We start from the raw sequence: 24746 nt of genomic DNA, 5'->3' as shown, positions 1-24746 counted from the left end.
ACGTTTTTAATAAATAAATAAATAAATATGTGCATGTTTACATCCTGGAGCAGGCTCAACTGCAAGGTACTGTCAGATACATAAAACACTGCTGGTTTATATTCATATTCAGTATATTTTGAACATTGACACTAAAAGATAAAGGAAAGTTGGTGATAAAGCAAAAGAGTTTTAAGATGATTCATGTTTCAGATGTTTTGATAATGTTGATAGGCTTACATTAAGGAATGTATACAGTATGTGGATGTCTAGTGTCCTGGTGATTTTTGTGGTCCATTATCTACATATTCCAGTAGCTCTGTTTATGTGCTACTCAGACGCTTTTAGCTATTGTAACCACAGCAAATGATATATTGTTATATTGCTGGTTTATACAAACAGACACTCTTACTTCAGTAGTAATTTACACACTCATGGTTTTTCATTTGGTTTAACTTTGATGTTTCAAGAACCCTGTTGTCACACACCCACCCACACATCCTTTGATACATCAGAAGGCATCAGTGAATCGTTTTAGTAAATGAAGATGCAGCTGGTTGCAGAGAGAAAACACTGAGAGAAAAAAAAAGATATATGAAAGGACATAAAATATGACATTCTATGTTTAATTTAGTCTTGATTTGGTCTAGCTTTTGATCATTGCTTTAAGTATCAGAGCATAATTTGGCAAATCTGTGCATAAGAACTGAATGACTGAGTAACCGTTACCTTTCCATCAAGCTAACAGGCTGCTGGTCTTTACTTCATAATGCCATGAGAGTGGTTCAGTATAAATAATCTCATCTAACGCTCCATAAGAAAGAGAATAAGCATATTTTCCAAAATGTCAAACTATTTCTTTAAAGGTCCAGTGTGTAACGGGTTTAGTTGGTCATTATCAAAATCTGTGTTGCCTGTTCACAAACTTGTCCTTTTTCATGAATATTTACCCCCACCATCAATTCCAAGGATTCCTTTTGGCTTGAAATTTTACATGAACTGGGGTAGACGCTCCATATTCATGCTCCAGCTTGAAATACGTTAGCTGGTAAGAAACATACAGGACATATTGCTCCGCCTTTGGCGTTTTCGCTGTCACATGATAAACTCACAGGTGCTGCTAATGGGTATCGTCGCTTCCCGGCCCAGGCAAGTTTGAAGAAGGAAACATGGAGGACCACACGTATTCAAAATCCAAATTTCAGGAACAGGAGTCTTCTTCTTCACCCAGAAAAAGAAAAAGAATATTGAAAAGAGCAAGAGACCAGCTTTTTTGAAGCGTGACAGCTACCGTAGCTGTAATAGGTACTTTGAACTGCATGGTGCGAGAGAGTTGATTGCGATATATGATCTCAACGCTAGATGGGAGAAATTCCTACACATTGGACCTTTAAGAACTTGAACCATATGTACCAGTTCAACTATAGCTTGTGCATGTAAAGCAGAATTTGCAAAATTAAATCAATGTGTTAATCAAAATATCTGGTTTTACAAACTATAGCAAACTGTAAAAAGATATTAAAATATTGAGCATGACTTAAGGTTTACACCACCTGTTGATGCGGTTTTAATTTCCAGGAGGTACTACAGTAAAACATGAGTGCTGACTAACATGTAAATCTGCTTTTTGTTTCTCTCCTCCAGAATGGGAAACATGATGAGGCGTGGATGATTCTGAAGCAGGTCCATGACACCAACATGAGGGCCAAGGGTTACCCAGAGAGGGTCTTCTCTGTAAGTCACACTCAAGAATCTTATGCTTTACACTTACTGTATGCCTGTATGCAGGGGTATTGTCATCACACAATGCATATGTGTGTCTGTCTGCAGGCTAATGCACTGCAGCAGGTTTTGAGCTCTGTGCTGCATAACTTTGCATATTAATTAAGTTGAGACAGATTTTCTTTAAACTACTGTAATCTCTTAATGTTTTAAGCTACACAGTTCGTATTGAGACTTAAATGGAATATGGGGACAAAAATACTTTATAACCTCTTCTTACTACATTAACGAGTACAATTAATTATCATAACTGGCCATGTTTAAAATATCATAGTGTTAATGGTGAGACATATCCGGTGCCACTCATTATATGATAATTAAGTACGGATGAAGCCATTTTATTGTCTCATAGGCCTGTATAGGAGAGCTCATTTGCAAGCTGTTGTGAATCTGCTGCACAGATTTGCTTTGATTCATACATTCATTTGTTATGATATGGATGAATAAACCTATGGAAAATACGTACATTCTACTGAGCGTCTGTGATATTTCAAAGCAAAGGCTTACAAATGTAACCGTGCTGAAAGATGGAACAATCGCACAAACCTAAAGTTAATTTAGGTTTGCGCGTCTGAAATCACATTCAGAGTGTATATACAAGCATGTGTTGTTTTCTCACACCCGCCACATCTCCTTTTTTTCAATGACTTGTGTGCATAATTTGGACATGAATAAATATTGTAAAACCTTTCCAATGAATGCATCTGCAAAGTACTTTGAAGTGGAACACATCATCATTAAACACAAAAATGTGCTGTTGTTTCCAGGTGACCACCATCAAAACAGTGAAGCAGATGGATGACCTGGTGAACTTGGGCGACAGTGCCGCCTGGCATCAGAAATGGAAGATAAAGCTCTCAACACTTTTCCATCAGGTGACGTTTTTATTTTTTTTTTATTTTACAAAACTTCACACTCGACAGTGTGCTTCCTTGGGTCCTGAGCAATACACCTGCCATGACATAGTTGCGTCACACACCCAGATTGCGGTTCCTCACGGTCAGAAACACGGAGGTTAACGGGGAAAAAACACCAGGGTGAGACCATTACCAAAACCTAAACCATTAGGCAAGGTAGGCAACTGCCCGAGACCACCCCAAGTAAAATTGTCCCAAACAGATTAGATATGAAAAAATATTTTATTATTTTACAATTCTTACTCATTGTACCCCAAAATAACTTACAATACAGAAGGTCCCCAAAGCACTTAAATACAACTCAACTGTCAGAACTCAGATGACGTTTTGCAAGGCTCAGCTCAGGCTTTATTTACATGTTAATTCCTTTTGTCTTTGTGGACAGTGTTTTTAGTGTCAGGATGTGTTTGTCTTTCAGCAGGTCCTGCTGAGGCTGTATCTGTTTGTTTGCTTTATGTCTGGAAAGGGATTCTGGGACATGGTGTTTATTTCTTGTAGCTAATGGAAAGAAACTTGTTTTTTTAGCGATGTCTGGTGTACGTTTACTTTGAATCTGACTCAACTACTGTATATATTTATTATTTTCCCTCTGTGTATCCACTGCGTCTCCATGTCCGTATCCATGTGTGTGTTCCTTCAGGTGTGGAGTAATTTCCTGACCATTTTCTCCCCTGAGTACCGCCGCACCACCTACATGATGATGGCTGTGTGGTTCTCTATGTCCTTCAGGTAAAATGAGGTTATAGAACTGTGCACTGGGTCTTATTGAGACTTTTTTTTTATTGAGTCCATTTATTTGCTGATGGCTAGTGTTATTCACAGCAGCATTGTGTTGTTGTTTGTTGGCTTAACAGCTTGCTGTCAGGTAGCTGTGGGCGATCTGAATGCAGAGGAAGCGCTCATTTGTCCAACATTATCTCCTGCCCAAATTACAAGTCCAGGCTGCTCATGTCAGGTTCATATTTCCAGATGTGTAATAATTAGTCTGGACAGCTTTTATCACATTTTGTTTATAAAACATGAAATAGCAATACAAAGAAGAACAAAGAAACAATGATGGCAGTGAGAGAATACTACATTTTGTATCAATACGGCTGTTACACAAGAGTATCTCTCTTTGTAGGTCAGAAGAAAATAGGAAAACAGAGAAGCAGCAGAATAGAAGCTTTAGACACTTACAGTGGGGGAAATCCCCTACTTGAGTAAAAGTAAGAATAGAGCATTGTAAAAATACTCCATTACAAGTAAAATCTCAAAAGTATCAGTTAAAGAACCAAAGCGCAGAGGTGATAATTTCTCATTTTTCAGAGGTTATGTGACAACCACTCAGAGCTGAGAAATAGTATGTCGTTTTTACACTTCAGTTTTTGTACAGGTTAAACAAACAAGATATACAGTAACAGGTAAATAAGTAAGCTTTAGAGCAGATTTATGTTGACTTTTGACAGAGCCAGGCTAGCTGTTTCACCCTGTTTCCAGTCTTTGAGCTAAGCTAAACCTCTGCTGGATATACAGTAATTCCATACATAAAGGACAGGTGTGAGCGTGGTATCAATCTGCTAATCTAGCTCTCAGCCAGAGAGCGAATAAGCTCATTTCCCAAAATGTCAAACTATTACTTCAAGTACATATGTAAATGTACTTAGGTACTTTCCACCACTGAAAAGTCCAAGGGTGCCAACAGGCAAAATATGTTACAAATACATTATATTTGTGTTCCTGGAATATTCTTGCAACAATAAAGGCACAGTCTGTTACTGTAGGTTTGTCTTTTTTGTGACAGCAGCACTCTCACTTTCTCTCTCTCCTCCTTTTCCTCGTCCAGCTACTACGGTCTAACAGTGTGGTTCCCCGACATGATCAAGTACCTGCAGAAGCAAGAGTACCACTCACGCACCAAGTTTTTCGCCAAGGAGAAAGTCGAACATGTCACCTTTAACTTCACCCTGGAAAACCAGGTCCATCGCCAGGGAGAGTACTTCAATGACAAGTGAGTGAGCTGCATCTCCTCCTTAGTGGTGGCCTGTCGAATGAGGGCAAACTTATTTTGAATTAGGTCACATTAAGGTCAGGTGCCTTTTATTCCAAGGGTATTTTTTTAATATTTTATCTCCAATAATTGGGGGATACAATTACTCACAAAGTTTTAATAATTTGTGGTGGATGCCAACAAACCAGATAAAAATATGAATAAGGCTTTGATCTCTTTACATCTTATCCTCTTTTTTTCTCCCTCCACTTCCGTGCTCCATCTCTTTGATGTCTCTTTGCCTCCATTTCTTAATTCTGTAATCCCTATGTGTTATTTCAGGTTTATGAACCTGAAAATGAGATCTATGGTGTTTGAGAACTCGCTGTTTGAGGAGTGTTACTTTGAGGACATCACCTCCAGCAACACCTTCTTCAAAAACTGCACCTTTATCGCAACCCTCTTCTACAACACAGGTAGAACGCACACACGCACGCACGCACGCACGCACGCACACACCTAGCTAACACCAGATATCAAACAAATTATAATGAACATTGATACATAGCTTAAGCAACGACGAGCTGCAACCATTTATTTTTTATCTAACAATGGAGACACAAATGTTTTAATGGCTGTATAACATCAACGTTCTACTTTAAATTATTGTCCGCAGGGAAATTTTTTCTTTCAGCCAGGTGAAAAACACACAAACTTTAACACAAAATGTTATTTAAAACATAAAGAAATATCAGTAGTGTCTTTTCACAAATGAGTGGAAGATGTGCTGTGTGGATGCAGAAAAAGAAGGGCTGCATGTCTCAGCCCCTCAGGCCTCCAGCAGGCAAAGGTCGTGAAGTTTGGCAATCCTATCCACCGAGGGTCATCACAATATTTTCAAAAATTAATTTTCTACAACTTACATCTTTGGCTTGAAAATTGAAAAAGTGAATAAACTCTATTTTGAAAGTCTAAATGTGGTGGAAGCTGTGCAGTGAACCTCCACCTTGCCACTGCTAATGAACGATCTTGTCTTTCCCCCCCTCTCTCTGTCCGTATGCTCTCTATGCTATTTATAGTGCTTTAAAAGGTCTCCTTATAAAAAAACATTCTTTTAAGTAAAGCTATTGGGACACTTTCACTCTTTTGTGTTTGCTGTCTACAAATGCAATCTTTCTAAGGGATTGTGTGAGTTCATTGTTGTCATCTAGTATCATGATGGATGGAAGATGGTGTCAACTGTTAAGATAATGTTCCTTTATTACACCTGCCTGGTAAGAGTTACCAGTGTTTTAGCTTTACAATATATTATCAAAAACAATAGCCCTAGCCATCTTGTATCTGATAATACTCCTTTTTAGTGGACGCAGTATTTATCCTTCAGATGTTTAAAAGAGCAGCAAAATAAGCTCCAACTGTTTGTCAAAATGGCTCAATTACTTTATTTTTCCCTCTCTACTGACTGACTGGCACTACACCGAATGCAGCATTGCAGAGCAACGTCTCCTAGCAACCCAGACTGAACCCTCCATTATTTCAGCTTTAAAATTGCCAAGCTCTCGCTATGATTTACTTTTCTCCACCGAAATGACAACAGATATTACATGTAGAAAGCCGAGGAGAACTGTGTCTTTGTACATTTTAGAAAGGGGACACAGGTTTCAGCAGCTGTATCCACACATGCAAACACTTACATACAATAGATACATCAGCCAGACCTTCCGCTCGCTTTGTTAGTTGTTTGCAGTCTTAACACATGTCAAGCAATCACTCACAGCTGCCATCAGTGGGAGCCAGGAGTTCCTCATTAGAATGGGAATTAGAAACGTGTTTGCTTACTAATACTTAAATCTCTTTTTTGGCTCCCTGTTCAGAAGTTGAGGCTGTCTGATAGTTGCCATTATGTATGTTTTTATTATCACAATGCGGCATGATGGGAAGAAACCACAATGACGAATGCAGTTGGGCTATACAGTTGTGGCATGTTAGTCCCTATGTACTCAGCTACATGCTCAAAGGGCTATTCTTCACAATGTATCAACTTATAGTGCTATTACTGTAAGATCAGTAATTGGGAAGATGTGGATTGATATTCACCTACTGCCATGGAGTGACTCTTGGCAGATTCTATTGAGCTTTGATTCCACACTAAAAAATAGTTTAATATAATAAAATACCTGTGGGGTTGCAAGAAATAGGTTGAGACATTCTAGTTACTTTAGCCCAAATGATCACGTAGTCACTCCGAAAGTGCCAATTTGTAAGTTTTTAGTGTCAAGTCAATCGAGTCAAGTCAGTTTTATTTACTGTGTAGCACAGAATCACAAGTATGTCTAAGAGGCTCTGTCCATGGTGCTGATTTAACCCTAAACCATAACCTACATACTATATTTGTAATATACAGTACTGTAGCTATATAGCCTGATGCTGTTTTCCAGAGCACAAGAAAGGATTCAAGCTTTGTTTGACAGGTGAATTGTAGCTATATGGCCATGGTTTAAATGGTAACCACTGTCAGGCCTGCCACTGTTTTACATGCCACTATTTTAGACAACACATCCTCATACCTAATTTCGACCATTTTGAGCCTTGTTAGTGGTATAGAAATTAGGGGTGGGGGGAAAAATCGATACAGCATAGTATCGCGATATTTTTCGTGGCAATACTGTATCGATACACAGATGCCAAGTATCGATCTTTTATGATATATATGTTGGTCCGTCGGTCTGCTTGACAATCCCATTTTGCAGCAATAAAATTGAAGTGAGATGAACAAACAGAGAAATGTATCTTTTTAGATAAAACAGATGTTGACAAAATTGTCCTTTGGGGACATAATTTGAAATTGGGAAAAATTTGAAGTTGGAAAAAAGGTAGTACATTGCAATATATCGCAGAATATTGCAATATGTTTAAAATCGCAATAATATCGTATCGTGACATAGGTATCGTGATGATATCGTATCGTGAGGCCTCTGGTGATTCCCACCCCTAATAGAAATAGTGATTTCTCTCTGCTCCGACAACTAGCGTTATAAGGTAATTAGCGGTTTGCGATAAAACTGGTCACATTCAGTTAGCATGAAAACATATCCCAGAGAACGGTCGACTCGGTACCCATGTGTTATTAACCCCTAGGTTCATTTTGCGCCGGATTTGTCCTTTAAACAACAGCACAAGATATCTTTCACTTATTGTGTGTTCACAAAAAAGGGAAATTGTGCAAAAAAAAGTGTTTGAAATAATAGTTTGTTAACAAGAGTGTCTCCCCACTTTTTTGTGTCCCCCTCCTTTCTCGCCAGATCTCTTCAAGTATAGGTTGGTCAACTGCAAGCTCATCAACAGCACTTTCCTGCACAACAAAGAAGGCTGCCTGCTCAGTGACGTCAGTGATGAGAACAATGCATACATGGTCTACTTCGTCAGTTTCCTGGGCACCTTGGCTGTGTTGCCGGGCAACATTGTCTCCGCGCTGCTCATGGACAAGATCGGACGGCTGAGGATGCTAGGTAATATGAGCGCAGGGCCACATTACTCCGTACCATGTGTATGGAAAGAAAAGTTGAATGGGAGTTAACTTTGTACATTAGTGGAAAACTGAGTGTTAAAAGATATTCTGAAACACCCTCCTCTACCTTACAAACCCTGGGATGTGTGTTCAAGGCACTTTTCTTATTTGTTGCATTATAGCTGCACATTTGCTGCTGGTAGACGTTGCTGAGGCAGATTAAGCCTCCAATGCCCTGATAAATACGGTTTTAAAAAAGTCCGGATAGTTCAGTGGGTGCTACGTGACCTCACATTAGGAATGGATGAGGTTGGATGTTTCCCAGCTAATGACATGGTGTCCTCCAAATAGCCAAGTACGACACTATACTTTTTCACACATTTTCCACAGGTTTAAATCAGAGTGCCTCTTTGTCTTAAGGAGCCCTGTGGTGGACCCTGTCTCTCAGGGTATATGATGGGATTGATGTTCTGCAGAACAATTTTGATAAATTCCAGATTTTCTCTTCTGACACAGAGACAAGGTCGGTCCACTTAAAAAGAGCAGAGTGATAAATTACATCTAGAGACTGATGCTGTGTAGATGATATTACTGTAATCTAGGACTGAGAGAAAAGGATCTGGAAAAAAACGTCCCAAAAAAGGTTTGCCTACATTATGTGAGAGCAATGGGATCATGGGTATTACACTTTTTCTGGCATGTCTGGTCTAATTACGTTACAGTTCAAAAGTACAGGCTAATAATAATTTTCTGTTTATATATGCATGATTTCCTTCCTTTCTTCATACATCACTGCTTCCCTCCACCTTTCTTTGTCTCCCTTTGTCTACCTCCAGCTGGCTCCAGTGTGATCTCTTGCGTCAGTTGTTTCTTCCTGTCCTTTGGCAACAGCGAGTCAGCCATGATTGCTCTGCTCTGCCTGTTCGGGGGAATCAGCATCGCTTCCTGGAACGCTCTGGATGTGCTGACTGTCGAGCTCTACCCCTCTGACAAGAGGTAGGAAATTTAGGCATGAAATCTCCTTGACACATTGAAGACACGGTCAGTGGGGCTGAATGACGTGTCAAATGATGTCATAAGAGTTGCCCTACAATGATTGGTTGGCCTACGGGGATGGATGACATTGTGGGGTGAAATCATTGGTGATGCATGTGATGTAAAGCACTTAGCTGTCTTATTGCCACCCAATGGCTTTAGCAGGACTTGCTCTTAATTTTTTAAGGAAATAGCCGAGTGTGTAAATCCTACTTGGATTTATTCATTGAAATGCAACCTAATATAAGACAAGATATGAGTATTTGTGGATAACATAATTCAATAATGTTACCAAAGCAAGAGCATGTAATTTTTGGGTTGCCCATCTGTATTCAGTGTGGGAACAGCTTTTACATTTTCATTTTACATGATGTAGCTCCACCTTGTGGTTACATTGAGTCCCTACAGCTAAATAAATTGTAAACGCAGATTAAATTCTGAGACTGTATTTGAGATACAAAGTGAAAGATGAATCTTCTGTTGCTCTATAATTCCACTGCTTTTCTCCTTTGGTTGTTTTAATTCCTTCTTGATACATTTTCAACAACAACAGACTGACTCTGTACTCTTTATCTGCCCCCTCTCTTTTCTCAGAACCACAGCATTTGGCTTCCTCAACGCCCTCTGTAAATTAGCGGCTGTTTTAGGCATAAGCATCTTTACCTCGTTTGTTGGTATCACCAAGGCTGTGCCCATCCTCTTTGCCTCGGGGGCGCTGGCGGTGGGCAGTTTTCTGGCCCTCAAACTACCAGAGACGCGAGGTCAGGTGCTGCAATAGTGTGGCGCCAACAACTCTCTGGGGGTGGGCAGAAGAGTTTTTCACCACACTGTGAAAGAACATCTCAAGAGCCCTCCTAATCCTTCCCTCTAACCCCTCTCTCATAATGATCAGACGACAGATCTGCTGTAAATATTTTGGATTGGTGATTAAGGTAATAGTGAAGCTGTGACAAACTATTAGAATTTTGGATAAACATTCAGCTGAGACAAATTGCTGATTATTGCTCAGAATTGTTGCCGAAACGTGATGCAAACATAATATTGACATGTTCAGTGAGAGCATGACATTTCATTCCCCTGGGATGAAATAGTAGATTTAGATTTGGCCCCAAATACAAGTACTGTACATACACCTGGGGTTGGGGGTCGGGATGGGGGTTCTTGATTATGAGCCATGCAAATAGACTCATAGAAATGACCACTAGCCATTGTTACAGAGTTCTCTGTAGTCACCTCCATTCTTCTCAGCAAATTCAACTCACCTGTCAAGTCTTGCGTTCTTTGTCATTGTTGGACATAGAATCAAAAATGTGACATTTAATGCCTTGATTTGAAGCATTTTTGACCATGTGTGGTAAAACCAAGACACAACTCTCTTGGCTTTCTCTTAAACAAAGACCTGTCCTCATTCTTTGTCTCCTGGGGTTTTGTGTTGATGTACAGATTAACTGCCATTTTATAGATTATAGAACATTCCAGGTTTGCTTTTGTTTTTGTTAGAATGAGACAACGAGATCAATCGAGCCCCTTCTCCCTTTAAAACATTGTTTCTGATCGCCTCCGTGAGATCATGAGATCTTTCGAATCCATTAGCCCAATGGTTTCCCATGCCAAGTGAACATTGTGTGCTGTCATGATTTCATCACAAAGATGAAGATGTTTGTTGAAGTGTACATTTAAAGCACGACCATTTGCCAGTGTGAATTTCCCCAACATTTTCTTGACTTGATGAAAATGTTCAGAATCTCACACTCAATCACCTTTTTTCAATCATACTGGATATCCCTTTGTAAGAAATGCCTTCTTAGTACCTCTCCTCCCAGGCTTACAGTATGTTTGTCTCTTACAATAAATGTTTTGGAGGGTGTTATGCATGTCACAAAGTATGTATGTAAATTTATGAAAATTGAGAGCACAACATGTAAAAACAGCGCTTTGGACAAGTTACACTTGCTCATCGGTTAGTCTGGCTTAAGTCCCCGTAATGCTTTGACTTTTCCTAACCACAAGAGACAGCACCGTGCTTTTATTCTGCCGTTGGTAGCAGTGATACCACGACAGTTGATGAACTCCTTAGAGCACTTTCTACAGGATGTTCTTAAAATGAAAATATTCCTTTATTACCTTAAATCATATACGGTACACATGTGGAAGAAAAGTAGGTCATTACAAAGGAGAAAAAAAAGTTACACAAAAAGGCTACACTTTTAGTTTTGATGGTTTCAGTGCAGGTGTGTAAGAGATGACCGACTTTAATCTAATTGTTTGTGTGAATTGAATGTTTATATTAATGTGAGTGTGCTTCTTAGTGCAATATTGAACCTCTGTGCAATATTGAGATTTAATTTAATTTTGTCTATATTTATATATTTTACCATTTCATATTTGGCAAACATCCTGATTAGTGAAAGTTTGTGGGGTAGCTGTCTTATATAATGATAAGTGAACAGGGTGTGATAACATACTGAAATTAACCTGTTTTTGCTCTTGGATCAAGACAGGCTGAACGATGAGATTTTATCATCAGTAGAGTAAATATACAAATTGTTGAAAAATACTCTGGCCGGAAAAAAGGAAAGCAGCGTACGGCAAAGTTGTTCTATTTAAAATTTTACTAATTTGCGATGTCCTTGGGGCACATAACATTTTGAACAATGAGGAATAATTGCAGCTGAAAGGATTCTTCTGCTAATGAAGGTATGGATTTCAAGTGCACTGGGCCCTTGTGTTTACTAGTGCTTTATTATACAAATGTAGCTAAATAAAACCCGAGATTCACCATAGAGAACTCACTGCCAAGGGCTGATTGTCATATATCCCACATTATAACAGCAGAGTGTTGGCGAAAATGATTGCCGCATTCCCCTCATCTAGAAAAGCAAGAGTGATATGTTCACAACTGCATGGTTGAGGAAAAACAATCATGAAAATGTCAGATTAACAAAAAACGTTTTCGTCCAAACTGCCATTTTGTAGGATAGCAGCCATACGTAGACTCAAAGACAGTTAATAATAAAATAAAATAGACAACCCATTGCACTAAATGTACACTGTCGTACATGCACAATTGTGAATGCCTTGAGTTCTTCAAGACACAATCTGACGCAGTCTTGCTAGTGATTTAATGAAGAACAAGGTGAGCGTTTAGCAAGAGCACAAAGACCAAAACCTACCAAATGACAAGATTATGAACACGAGTGCAGTTGTGAACATATGTGCTTTGAGCTTTGATGACCTGCCCCTTACATTTCATTCCCTCCTTCTCACACTGATAAATCCCTAATCATCCAAATTTGACACCTGACCCATTATCTATAAGTGTGCCATGAGTACCACATCTCATTAATTATTGCCAAATATTTTGTATGGCCTGAGTTTACACATTACACCACCAATTCTCTGTTATAGATATGAATATATGTAAATAAAAGTACTTATAATGTAACTAATAAGATAGCTCTTCAAACATTTGACCCCTGGAAATATATTATATTGCAGTCAGTCTTTGTAGGTTTTCAGCCATCTAACATGTAACATGTAAAACAAAAACGACTGGAGTTATTATAGTAATGAAGATTTATCACAACTCATCTGAGAACCTGTCTGCCTGAGTCCAGGTGCACTTGTTTTCAAACTGCAAGAATTGATGGCTTCAGAAGCCAAAATGGCCAGCAAGTCAGAAAACAAAATTTCCTCATATTCCCTCATAAAAGCACATTGACAGTATATAAACACACATAAGCTGTACAAATATAAAGGCTAAGCGTCAGGAGTTCTATTCTCTGTATGTTGTCCTGTATCACCCATGAAATTTAAGAAGATGTCAAGATAACTGTTGTATTTGTTCAACATGGAATGCTGTTAAAGCGCTGTCCTGTCTCAGTGACTCAGTTCAGGCTCAGTCCAAGTTAAAATGTCTCTTGTAGATACATATCTTAGCTTATGTTACAGGGTTTTTTGTATAATTAACTTGTTGCCTGCGCAACAGTCAATCGTGAGTGCAAAAAGTTAACAAAGCAATAAGTGTTTGGGTATTTGTCTCTTATTCTCTTCTTTGAAGCTACTGGGAATTGGAGAACATTACTATATGCTGGCCTTGTCCACTAAAATGCTGAGTGTTGGCTAAATAATGAAACAGCTAACATTCGTGTGTACTCTCTACAACAACCCTAAGTCTTGAGGCTTTTGTCAACAAGATTGCATTGCCATTAATTAAATGTAACAAAGAATTTATCACCTTTGTCATTGTACTGTGCTGTAGAAACTAGTTGATTGTAAGTATAGAAACTGTTTGTGGAACCATGAATATAAAAAAAAGTTATAAAAAAAAAAGTGTAAATGAACAATGCTGTATGTTGTCTTTGATTTTGTGTATTTTGTAAATGAGAATGAAATACAAGTAATTACATCAATGTTAAATACCGGTTATGAATCATAGTTAGCCTAAATGTGACAACATCAGTTCTGTTAGGTGTGTGAGATCTTTTCTTATATTTTCTCATTGTTGATTTTTGTTTGGGTTTGCGCTATGCCGTGCAACTGACCCTTTGGAATCACAATGGATAACAAAGAACCACAAAATAAACAAAGTATGAAAAGTCAATCTTTGTCATTTCTTTGTCTATAAATGTTGTTTTGCGTTTATAACAGACACTAGAAATGGTTAAAATAATGCAGCTGCCAGCGATGCTGCTACAGGACTTCAAAGCGTTTTAAAAAAACTACACAACCCAGATGGTGTTCTAGCACTTCCGGTTAGTGTTGCGTTTATGGTACAAGGGACGCAACCGTTTATATTATGTCTGTGGACGCAACTTGCAAGGTAACCAGGAGGGAGGAAATTATAATGACAAGACTCAGGGTGGATCACACAGGACTGAATGGCACCTTGTTTTTACTGGGAAAAAGGACTAGTGAGAACTGTGAAAACTGTGGGGTTAAAGAAAATGCTGAACATATAATATTGTATTGCACGGGGGGGGGGGGGGGGGGGGGGGTTTTAAAGAAAGGGTTGGGGGGGGGGGGGGGGGGTGGAATCTGATAGGGATACTGGGATCAGAAGGGGAGGGAGAGGGGATCAGGATCACCAGGAAGGCGTTATTTAAATTTTTAAAAGCTGCAGGGTTGTTGAGTAGAATTTAAAATAATTGTAAAATGACATGATGATACACACTCCAGCCCAGTAGGTGGCGGTAAGCATATCTATGGCGGTAAGCACCTAAAAGTTGTTTGCAATCATAACAGTCTATGTTTGCAATCCGCCATTAAATAAGAGAAGAAGAAGAACTTGGGTAAGTAGCGTTAGTTAACAACATTCACTCTACACCTTAGCTTATTGACTAGGTGAAGTGTATTAATAAACACATACCGATGTATTATCTTTTAATGGGGCTGTTCGGTGTAGAGACTCATTAAGTCTCAGTTTTCTTACGTGATGTTTGCTATGAGAGCTAACAGCGAATGCTAGCAAACAAGCAGTGAATTAGCTCAAGTGCAAGTGTAGCTTGAAGGTTTAGCTAGCTAGCTAAGTAGTTAGCTACGCTACCTAGCTATTAGCAAAACTGGCGCTGCAAAAGCATTACCGTTATTAAAAGTCGTGTCACTACTACAGTTGCATGTAACTACATTTATTCTGTTATTCATTTGAGTGGATAACACAGGCTTTCACTGAAACTGCCATGACAGGTGTTGTGTTGAGTTTTTAATGCCTGCCGAAAATTGCATCCAACTCGCGGGCAGTAACCATCATTTCTGCCAAATAATGCATGCTGCACCCCTGAACAATTATCCCTGCCGAAATTTACATCCACCTAACGGGCAGCAAGAAAATGCTGCTACTACTGAGTCTAATAAAACATTGATGATTCTAAACGTTCAAAAATGATTGACTTCCTCAGGGATCACTTTATTATGTACACATGTAACGTTACAATCTAATCCAATTCAATCAAACAGCTCTGCTATGAATTCTACCTTTTATTTTACATTGTTTAGTTTTTGATTACATTGTCTCAGTTATGTTTGCCATTGAGGTTTTAGTTAAAGGTGGAGTTGTCTTGGTCAATTTAGTAGTGTTACAATTTAACTGATAGTGTGTGTTTCCAAATGTAGGCTCACCTTGACACAGATCATTTCGTGATCAGCCTAAGTTCTACCACTTAGCAGCAGTCAGATGAGGCTTTACAATGCATAATAAGGATGGATAGAGAGCCTTTTTTTTCATACTGGCCAGCAGTCTAATTTAATAAAGCATATATGACTACTAAGGTGATTATCTTCTTAATTATTATTTCCTCGACGCTAACATGTATGTAATAATGGGCATTTGTACAGTAGGTGATGTACGTTTAGGGATGCACTGAACCAGCTTTTTCTCTCCTGAATCCGTTTCCAATATTTAAACTCAGGGTATCTTCTAATGCCATGTACCAACCCGATACTAGTGTAGTGTGTTAGTACACCTCAAAGCTTGTTAATAAATCGAAATGCATACCAGAACATGAATATCTTTCCGGTCATTAAATGGCACGTCACCTGTATTTATACCCATCTGGCTTTCATAGGTGGTCTCCTGCCACAACCTCTGATGCTGCCTACTGTCCTCCGCTGTGTTCGGCCCATCTCTACCAGTCTTGCCTTAAGCCGGCCTCTGGCCCACTTCAGACCACACATGGACCCAGACCCGAGCCGGCCCATTGAGAGGTCTATCAGATCCAAACTGACCGACGCACTTGACCCGGTCCACTTAGAAGTCCACAATGAAAGCCACATGCACGCTGTGCCCCCTGGCTCTGAATCCCATTTCCGTGTCCTGGTTGTCAGCTCCCAGTTTGAGGGTCTGCCATTGATAAAGCGCCATCGTCTGGTTAATGAGGCTTTGAAGAAGGAGTTGAGTAGCTGCGTTCATGCACTATCTATCCAGGCAAAGACTCCTGAGCAGTGGAGAAGTGACCCCTCCCTGGCTAAGAGTCCGCCTTGCATGGGAGGCTCGAGGGGAGATCACACAGTGGAGGAGAAACTGAAGGCTGGGCGGGAGTAAAGGGTTGGACTATGAAGCTGTCGGACTGAACTGTAAAGATCATTGTGGTTAATGTAATGGCAGTCAGGATTCTGTTGTAGATTTCAATACAAAAATGGGTTTCTGTGGTTATTCTATCATAATAAAACATATATTGTAAACATTAAATCAACAGTGTGTTTTAGAGCTACATTTTGTGCAATCAAAGAAATGTTATAATAGCCCGTCGCAAAACAGGTAGTTTGTAGTCATAGGTATATTTTGCACTAGCGTTGAATTGGTACAATACTGAGCAAACACTGCAATTCCATAGGCTAGTGTGAGGACTTTCCATAGTAATGCTGCCGCTCATAGTTCTTAGTCTCCAGGATTTCAGATTGGTGGAGTAAATAATAGAACTGTATTGTCAGAAAAGCTCATATTTCCTGAACAATAATGGTATTTACCAGAGGTCAACAGTGGATGGTCATTACTGCGTTGATGCAAGTGAGTCAAAATAACAGTATTCTTGGAATAAAAAAACCTAAAAACATTTCTGCGATTGATGATTGAAAGTCTTAATAACCAGGCAGGACATTTATTAAAAAATAACTCTTTACATAACCTGACAACTGAAAATGTGTGAGTGGCAGGGGTCATGCTTGAATTCAGTTATAGTGGTCTTACCATAATTAAGATGATAAAATGAACCTGTGAACTGTATCTGACTGAAACAATGAGGCGGTGTCATGACATTCAAGTCTTAAGAAACAGGTCCGGGGTCCCTCACCTTCTTTTAAAGGCTTCAAGTCTCGCCTTGTATGCCTTCTACAAATCTGCCACCCTGTTGGTCAAATGTGTTAAATGTAATTTTTTACCAACATCTTTCTATAAGTCCCAAATAATCACTTAACATCACTATGCTAGAATATTATAATTAAAAAGTTCAATTTCAGTTATGCTTATTTATCTAAACAATCTCAGATAACCAAATGTATGAACTTTAATCTTATCTAGTGAGATAGTAGTGCGAATAATGTTAGTACAGCTGGCTCAACACACGAGGGCAGTATGTGCACAATTACATGACAAACTGAATTGGGTAAGAGGGGTGGTGTTTATCTTCTCTTCAACATTGTACATGTAGTTTTACTAAAACCACAAAATGGTGATAAAATAAGTAACCCCAGGACTAATGTGCGATAAAATTTAACCACTCAATATATTTTATAACATATAACGTAAAAATATAAACATAAATCAAATGTTTTAGTTCACAACAGATTGGACACAAAAACAGAACAAATTGTCTCTGAAATCAAGGGTGACAAAAGTCTTTGATACAATTATCCCATGAATTATAAATGATAATGATCAATTATATTTATTGGATTATTATTGTTTTAGCTTTTCAGCAATTGGCTGAACAGACCAGAGGACAAAAGTACAAAATGTTCAGTAGCTTGCGCTTATTCTCAGAATGACTCTTTAGTGTGTGTGTGTGTGTGTGTGTGTGTGTGTGTGTGTGTGTGTGTGTGTGTGTGGGTGTGTGTGTGTTGTGTGTGTGGCGCGTGGGTGTGGGTGTGGGTGTGGGTGGGTGGGTGGGCGTCTATTTTTGTCTTTTTGGGTTTGGGGTTGTATATGTCAATGTTAAAGGTCTTCTTGTCCTACCATCAACCCTGATGACAGCCAAAAATCACTCCTCAAGCCCGCGAGCGTGATAAGACAACACATACACGTTAAAAATAGTTGGTGGGAGTCTTAACGAACAAGGATCCTTTACCCCAATTATCATTTATCTGCAAGATGAATTTGCTACAGATATTCTTTTTTATTTATTTTTTTTAGAAACGTCCACATTTGACAAGAATGAGACGGCACCAAACGCACACCACAAAGCCAAAGCAAACTTGTAATGCTTTGCTGCAAAAGCTATTCAAAGTTATTGTTGGCTCATAAAGACAGACCTTCAGTGGAATGTGGTGTCACTTCAAGGTAATGCGTGTCGTCTTCTACAATCATCCTTCGCCTGGAATTGACAGGCTGTCAGGCCTCACAAAAGGCCCCGGTGAGGAGGGTGAACAACTGGTGTCACTGGTTTGGAAAAAGGAAAACAGTAACACAACCACTTTATGACCCCTGCTCACCCATTAGAGCCGGGCCTAAGGGGGCAAGAAGCCAGGTTGGGGCTGTGGGAGAAAGCAATAAGCTGGGGCTGTACTGCCCGGGGACCCGCAGACTGTCTCTGCCGATAAGATTTACGTGCCATGATTCCAGGTGCTGTTATGATGGAGAGGGAGAAAACGTCAAGTCGTCAACAGTGATTAGGTGGAGTGTAGAGACTTGTCTTGCTCTTAAAAAGTTGGCCTGTTTTACATGTGTGAGTAGTACATCACCTATTTTGTCCGTGGCCGGTATACAGCAAAGTAACGGTCGGTCAGTTCACCTTTATAGATTGACTTGTTATGGCCAGAGATGGAATTGTAAGTGCTCTAATTGACTCTTTTTTTCCCATGCTCTTTCCTGTTTAGTGTATTCTAAAAATCAATAATTTTACCTTCACTTCAATAGATGTAGACAAAGTAATCTACTCAACTACTTTTGGCAAGAAAAACAGCAATTTGAGAGTAGCCTACAGCTGTGCAATTAAATCCTAATCAGAATGGGGGAGTCTATTTAAGTTTTTATTTAACTTTGTGGGGCAGTGTCTGAGCAAACTTTCTCATAAACAGGAGATGGTCACTATTTTTGAGATCGTCACTCAGAGTGATCAGGCCACCACATTGTCCCTTTCACACTTACCATACTCTGTGTTGCCTTCAAAAAAGCTTCTTTACATTATGAGTCATTTTTTACACAAGTCATTTTCCACTTCAGTAATACTTTGTCAAGTAACAATACTTGTACATCATGATTAGATAATTGTGGTAATCTTTCTGCCCTTTGTTATTGCCTTCTTATGCAGGCGATGTTATGCACTGTCAGAGTCTATTTAGATCTTATTGCTCAGGTTTGCGTATGTTATACAAATGTGTAGTTTTAATAGCGTTTTATTAGAGTGGCCATTAATGAATGTGTTTTTTAATTAAATCTATTCAATTAAAAAGCCAAATTAAAATTCATACATACACAATCCGATACGAGCACATTAAACTAAGAATTGTTTTCCATAATGAGATGGCATGTTTATATGGGGTTGGTTTAAAATGGTGATGATTTTAGTCTAACCAGTTCTTTAAGAAGTACTCAGGTTGTTTACCTAGTAAAAGTAGCAACAATGTAGAAATACAATTATGAGAAAAAGTCCTGCATTCAAAATCCTACTGACGAAAAGTACCATTAGCAAAAATTATAATAAAAAAAAAAGTGCAAGTACTTGCCCTGTAGAAAAGTGGCACCTGTGAATGATATTTATTTTATAATAAATTCTTAGATTTTTAATACTGACGCATCAACGTGTAATCAGCATTTCACTGTAATATAGTGAGGTAGTGTAGACCAGTGGTTCCTAACGTAGGGGTCAGGGCCCCTCCACAGGGTCACAAGATGAATCGGAGGGGTTGTGAGATGGTTAATGGAAGATAAATGATATATATTTATTTTTCTAAATTGTGTTTTTTAATTGTGTACTCTTTTAATTGTGTACTTGTTTTTTTGAGAAGTTCAGAGGGAAAATCACTCTTGGTGGAACTGCTAACAACTCAGACATTTGAAAAGTAGACACTGCTTTTATGTGAAAAGCCAAAAAAAGGTTTTAAATCACTGGTTTCAACAATATATTCTAATATAAAAATATATACTGTATGTTTTATGACAAATATGGATCTGAAAAATATAACTACTTTTGTGAGATAAACAGTGGAATAAAACTGACAATATTTCCATTTGAAATGTAGTTTAGTAAAAATATAAAGGAGCATGAAATGGAAATATACAGTACAAGTAAAGTACAAGCACCTTAAGCATTGTGCTTGAGTAAACCTGTATATTGTTACTTTCCACCACTGAGGCTAATATTTAGAAATATTGAAAGGCCAGTCAATGTCCCCACATGGGGATGGACACAATAATGTAATTTGATACAATGGCTTTACAATAAATATCATAAATAAGCTATTCGTTTGACTTATATTTACCAGAAATATATAGCAATTGTGTATTTGTAAATACTGATGTATTGGACTGCATTTTATTTTAAGGAGTTCCTTTAATTTGTCCAATGTATCAGCTCTTTCAGAGTCAATTTCCAGTAGACGTGCACCAAGCCTTTTCTACCATGTCCAGACTGCGGTGGTGATGGATCTGTCTCCGGTCCCAGGTCTTGCCCATATGGCCTGGAGGGTGCAGCAGGTCAGTGGGAACCCACCTTGGCAGCGCTGTTTCTGCGTCAGAGCCCCGGGACAGATGGTGCCAGGCTGGGCTGAGACCTCGGGCAGAGCAGGGTTCCCGCAATGAACAGCCGCTGATTTACGCTGCGGCTCCGGACCGAGGGCAGGGGTGGGGGAGGGGTGGAGGGGACCTCCTTCTGCGCAGCTGACCCCTGCTGGTTGCAGGGTCATCCATCGGGAGGAGGAGGTGGGGTGGGTACGACAAATGGGTGTCTGAGAAAGAGTGGTTTGGTCATCCCAGGGGACTGGCTTCATCCTCTGGCCCCCCTGGTCAGCTGCTGGATCTGTGCAGCATGTGTCTAGGAATAGGAGCCTGTTAAATGCATTTAATTCAAACCCTCACGAGGAACAGCAGTTATTACTTTTATTGTCTTTAACGCTAAACGTCATGTCATTGCACAATATAAATTGTTTGTCATAAAGGAAACTGTAGCACAACTTTGTCCCATAGTAATATTGAAATAGTACTAGAGTATGTTGCTCACTGTTGTAGCTAAACCATTACAGTCATCAGTAATTACAGTTTATTAATCAAAGAATGGCTTTTAAAAGCTCCCACGCTGGTCTGGTGATTAATCTTTAGCTGGTTTCATGTTGTAAAAAAACAGAGTTGAATTTAGGGTGATGGTAATAGGCTATTAAGGCTTTTAATTGGGAAGCCCCCCCCCCCTTTAGCCAACTCTCTCTCACCACACCGCCAACTAATGAAATCAGTGAATAGCCAGCTTGAAAGAGAAGGACAAAAGCAGAGATAGGGAGAAGACAATATCCTTGTGTGGGAGAATTAGTTACACTCAGTAGTCTAAGTATTCAAAGCGCACAGCAAAAAAAAAAAAAAAGAGGGGGCTAGAGAGGGATTAAGAGAAAAGTCCACACAGGTGGGTTTCTGGGAGGGAGGAGGGGTCACATGACAGGACGTTACCTCGTTTGATAAACAACAGCCGGGGCCCACAGGAAGGAGGAAGGGAGTTATTTTATAGGCGGAATTAACTGCTTCACCGCATCAGGTATTCATTATGGTAAATCTCCCAGGTGTGCTGAACATGCAAGTAAAGTCAAACATCTTAGGAGGTTGGATTTGATGCACAACAACTTGGAATGAGATATTTGCTGAGGACAGTAAGGTTGGGAACTGGCAAGGACCTCACAAACTGGTTCCAAATCACTGGTGTAATTCTTAGTGATGCAATTTTAAGTTAGATTTGTTCTTTAGCTTTTCTTTTGCTTTTACAACTTGTTTGCAGCAGAAAAACAGGCTCCAAATGTCATGATTACTGTTCACTGTCAGGAGATAAGACATGGAATCCCAGGTAGACCTCTGCACCTTGTTTTCTGAGATTGTTGAGCAGTGGTGGAATGTAACTAAGTATTTACTCAAGTACCGTACTTGACATAATTGAGGTACTTATACTACTTGAGTCTTTTCTTTTAATGCCACTTTCTACTCCACTACATTTCAAAGGGAAATATTGTACTTTTTACTCCACTACATCGATCTGACAGCTTTAGTTACTAGTGACTTTACAAATTAGGATTTTTGCACACAAAACAGTTAACAGTTACTTCTTAAAAATATTGTTTTATTATAAATTAAACTACACAACAATATACAGGCCTACATGTAAAGCTGAAATGATTAGCCAATTAATCACTTAGTTGACTGACAGAACTGTTTTGATCGTTTCCAGTTTCTAAAATGTGAGGATTTTTCTGCATTTTCTGTACCTGATAATACTTACATACTTTTACTTAAGTAACATTTTCAATGCAGGACTTTTACTTGTAACAGAGTATTTTTACAGTGTGCTATTAGTACTTTTACTTAAGTAAAGGATCTGAATACTTTTTCCACCACTGTTGTTGAAGCATTAAAAGCTTGACCACCATAAACAAAGTCTAACTTATGTGTGTAATTATGTATTAAAGTGTGTATATGTATATTTATTGTTACTTAGACGGAACACTGCGAACTACTGAGAGTCAAGAGGTTAATTCCACTCAGGAGAAATAAGATAGTATCAAGTGAAAGTGAACCATTTTAAGTGAATAGTCACAAATGGTTTGACTTTCATGAGACTGGGAACGATAGACTTGCAGTCCTGTGATGTATGATTTTCAACAACTTCTGAAATAGCTGTTCTGAAAATTACTTTCAAGAGGATCAGGTGTCCCCAAAATGTATCAGTAACTAGGCAGCTGGTTGTAATTCTTCACTTAACCTTTCTTGTTTCTAATGAAGTAAAATGAGTGGTTAGGTTATGGAGAAAAATAGGAAAACAATCAGGCACGTGTTGGAATGTTACATTTTCGTGCTGCACTCCAATGGCAAGAATAAACGTTGTAATAACAACTCAACAAATTCCCTAAATGCACACTTGGTCATCAGACAGCCCATTTCAGATCTGGTGATCCTGTGTCTTTCAACAAATGACCAAAAAGAAAAGAGATGCCACTGAAAACGAAATCAGCTGACAGCAAAGATGAAAAGTGAAATGTCAAATTAAGTAACATCTGTATTTGTGTGTGACAGCCTTTTTCTTAATGCATTTTTTTTTTACCCTTGTTTTGTTCAGTCAATCCCATGATCACAGCAGTAAAGTCATGAGAGTTTTTCCTGGGGGTGTTAAAGCATAGGGCTGGTTAGGCTGGTTTTCAGGCCAGAGTGCACAGGCCAAGGCCTTAGCCCTGAGCCCTGCACACTCAGTTACTGACACGCATGCTGCTCCCCTTCCCTCCCCTCCAGGGCACTAACCAGAGGAGTGTGCATGTCAAGACAGATGGGTCACAGATAAGGCTCTTTCAAGGCCTTCACTCTGGGCTCCCTCTGTACCCTCTGTCAACCTTTTTGCTCAACCTCTGTGATCTTCCCACTCCTGCTCGCTAGCTTTGAACCTGTGCCTCATTCCTATTGCACCCCCTCTGTCTCCACTCGCTGTCAATCACATCATTTTCTGTGCAAGCTATAACCCAGTTTGAACACTTTGGCTAGTTACCCTTTGCCGTTGGCGGCTTTCTCCTCATAAACTTCTTTTGACCTCTTATTAACTTTTATTTAACATTGAAAACAGTCCTCTCTTGATATAATGATTGTTTCAAATCTTCCCTCAGCCTCTCCAGGGCTCCCAGTTGTTCATGGCTGAACCCTGAGACATGACTTTCTCTGCCTTCCTTTTCCCTCCTTCTATAGCACTGTGTCTGAAGGAGGATTACATTCACTTAACCCCCTGGAGTTCTCGACAGCCTATATGATCATGTTTGTATTTCATGCACAGCGTGAAGCTATTATCATATCACCATATTATGTTATTGCTTCTCCCCTTGGGTATTACTCAGTGCTGATGTTTTAGTGTTTAAGTTTTTCAAACACCAGTGTTTAGAATATTTTGTGGTATTTGAATGACAGCCGGCACATACTGTAGGAACATGCAGCAGAGCCATGAAGCATATGATATTCACATAGCTGCTTTTATAGTCGCTGCAGAAAGACCCAGCCACACTCATAAACCTCCACTCCGACATGTTTACCATCATAAAACCAAAGGGAGAGTTAACAGAGATTGAGCACATTTATAGCTCAGCTTCAAATATCATAAAAAAAATTGATTAGCACCAGGTTTTGTCATGCGGGCGGTTGTGTCACTTTGCACCTGCTGAACCCTAGTTTTAGATGACATACATAAATGTTTGTGTTAGTTGTTATTTCTCAGTTTACATGATAGCGGCGTGGCTCTTGGAGTGGAAGTGTTTGTTGGCCGACCACTTTGGTCCAGACTGAAATATCTAAACATCTATTAGATGGTTGCTATGAAATTTGGTGCAGACATTCATGGTTCCCAGAGGATTCATCCTGGTGACTTTGGTGATCCCCTGACTTTTCCTCTAGCTCCACCATGAGCCTGACATTTGTGGTTTTGAGTGACATGTATCAACAACTGTTGAATGGATTGTCATGAAATTTGACACAAACATTCATGTTCCCATCAGGATGAATTGTAATAACTTTGGTTTATGACCAAGTATACCTGCAAAAATAATAACATTCCCACCAGCTAAAGCTGCACTAGCAAATGTTAGCATGTTAAAATGTTGAACTAAGACATTAATGAAAAAAATGGAAGAAAGCACAGACACCGACGGTGAAGTCCAGGTATTTGTGAGCATATATGCAAAG

The 24746-nt window shown here is 39.2% G+C and overlaps 2 protein-coding genes across 3 annotated transcripts in view; both read left to right on the top strand.

Moving 5' to 3' along the window:
- The window catches only part of sv2a (synaptic vesicle glycoprotein 2A), a 51360-nt gene extending 37567 nt beyond the window's left edge, over positions 1-13793 (top strand). Inside the window, exons 5-12 of one of the 2 annotated variants that reach the window (XM_039806310.1) lie at positions 1624-1713; positions 2529-2636; positions 3319-3407; positions 4504-4668; positions 4990-5123; positions 7950-8156; positions 8992-9151; positions 9785-13793. In XM_039806310.1, the coding sequence (XP_039662244.1) occupies positions 1624-1713; positions 2529-2636; positions 3319-3407; positions 4504-4668; positions 4990-5123; positions 7950-8156; positions 8992-9151; positions 9785-9968 (1137 nt within the window). In that variant the 3' untranslated portion in view covers positions 9969-13793. The remainder of the gene's footprint in view (positions 1-1623; positions 1714-2528; positions 2637-3318; positions 3408-4503; positions 4669-4989; positions 5124-7949; positions 8157-8991; positions 9152-9784) is intronic. The other variant, XM_039806309.1, reaches the window with a different exon arrangement.
- Positions 13794-14361: 568 nt separating this feature from the next.
- bola1 (bolA family member 1) lies at positions 14362-16740 on the top strand. Its single transcript, XM_039807350.1, has 2 exons — positions 14362-14481; positions 15754-16740. The coding sequence occupies exon 2, from the start codon at positions 15777-15779 to the stop codon at positions 16227-16229; it is 453 nt and encodes a 150-aa protein (XP_039663284.1). The 5' UTR covers positions 14362-14481; positions 15754-15776; the 3' UTR covers positions 16230-16740.
- The last annotated feature ends 8006 nt before the right edge of the window (positions 16741-24746 follow it).

The sequence above is a fragment of the Perca fluviatilis genome, chromosome 7 (assembly GCF_010015445.1).
Source record: "Perca fluviatilis chromosome 7, GENO_Pfluv_1.0, whole genome shotgun sequence".
NCBI lineage: Eukaryota > Metazoa > Chordata > Actinopteri > Perciformes > Percidae > Perca > Perca fluviatilis.
Note: the sequence above shows the minus strand (reverse complement) of the source record. Positions and strands in the feature narration are given on the sequence as shown.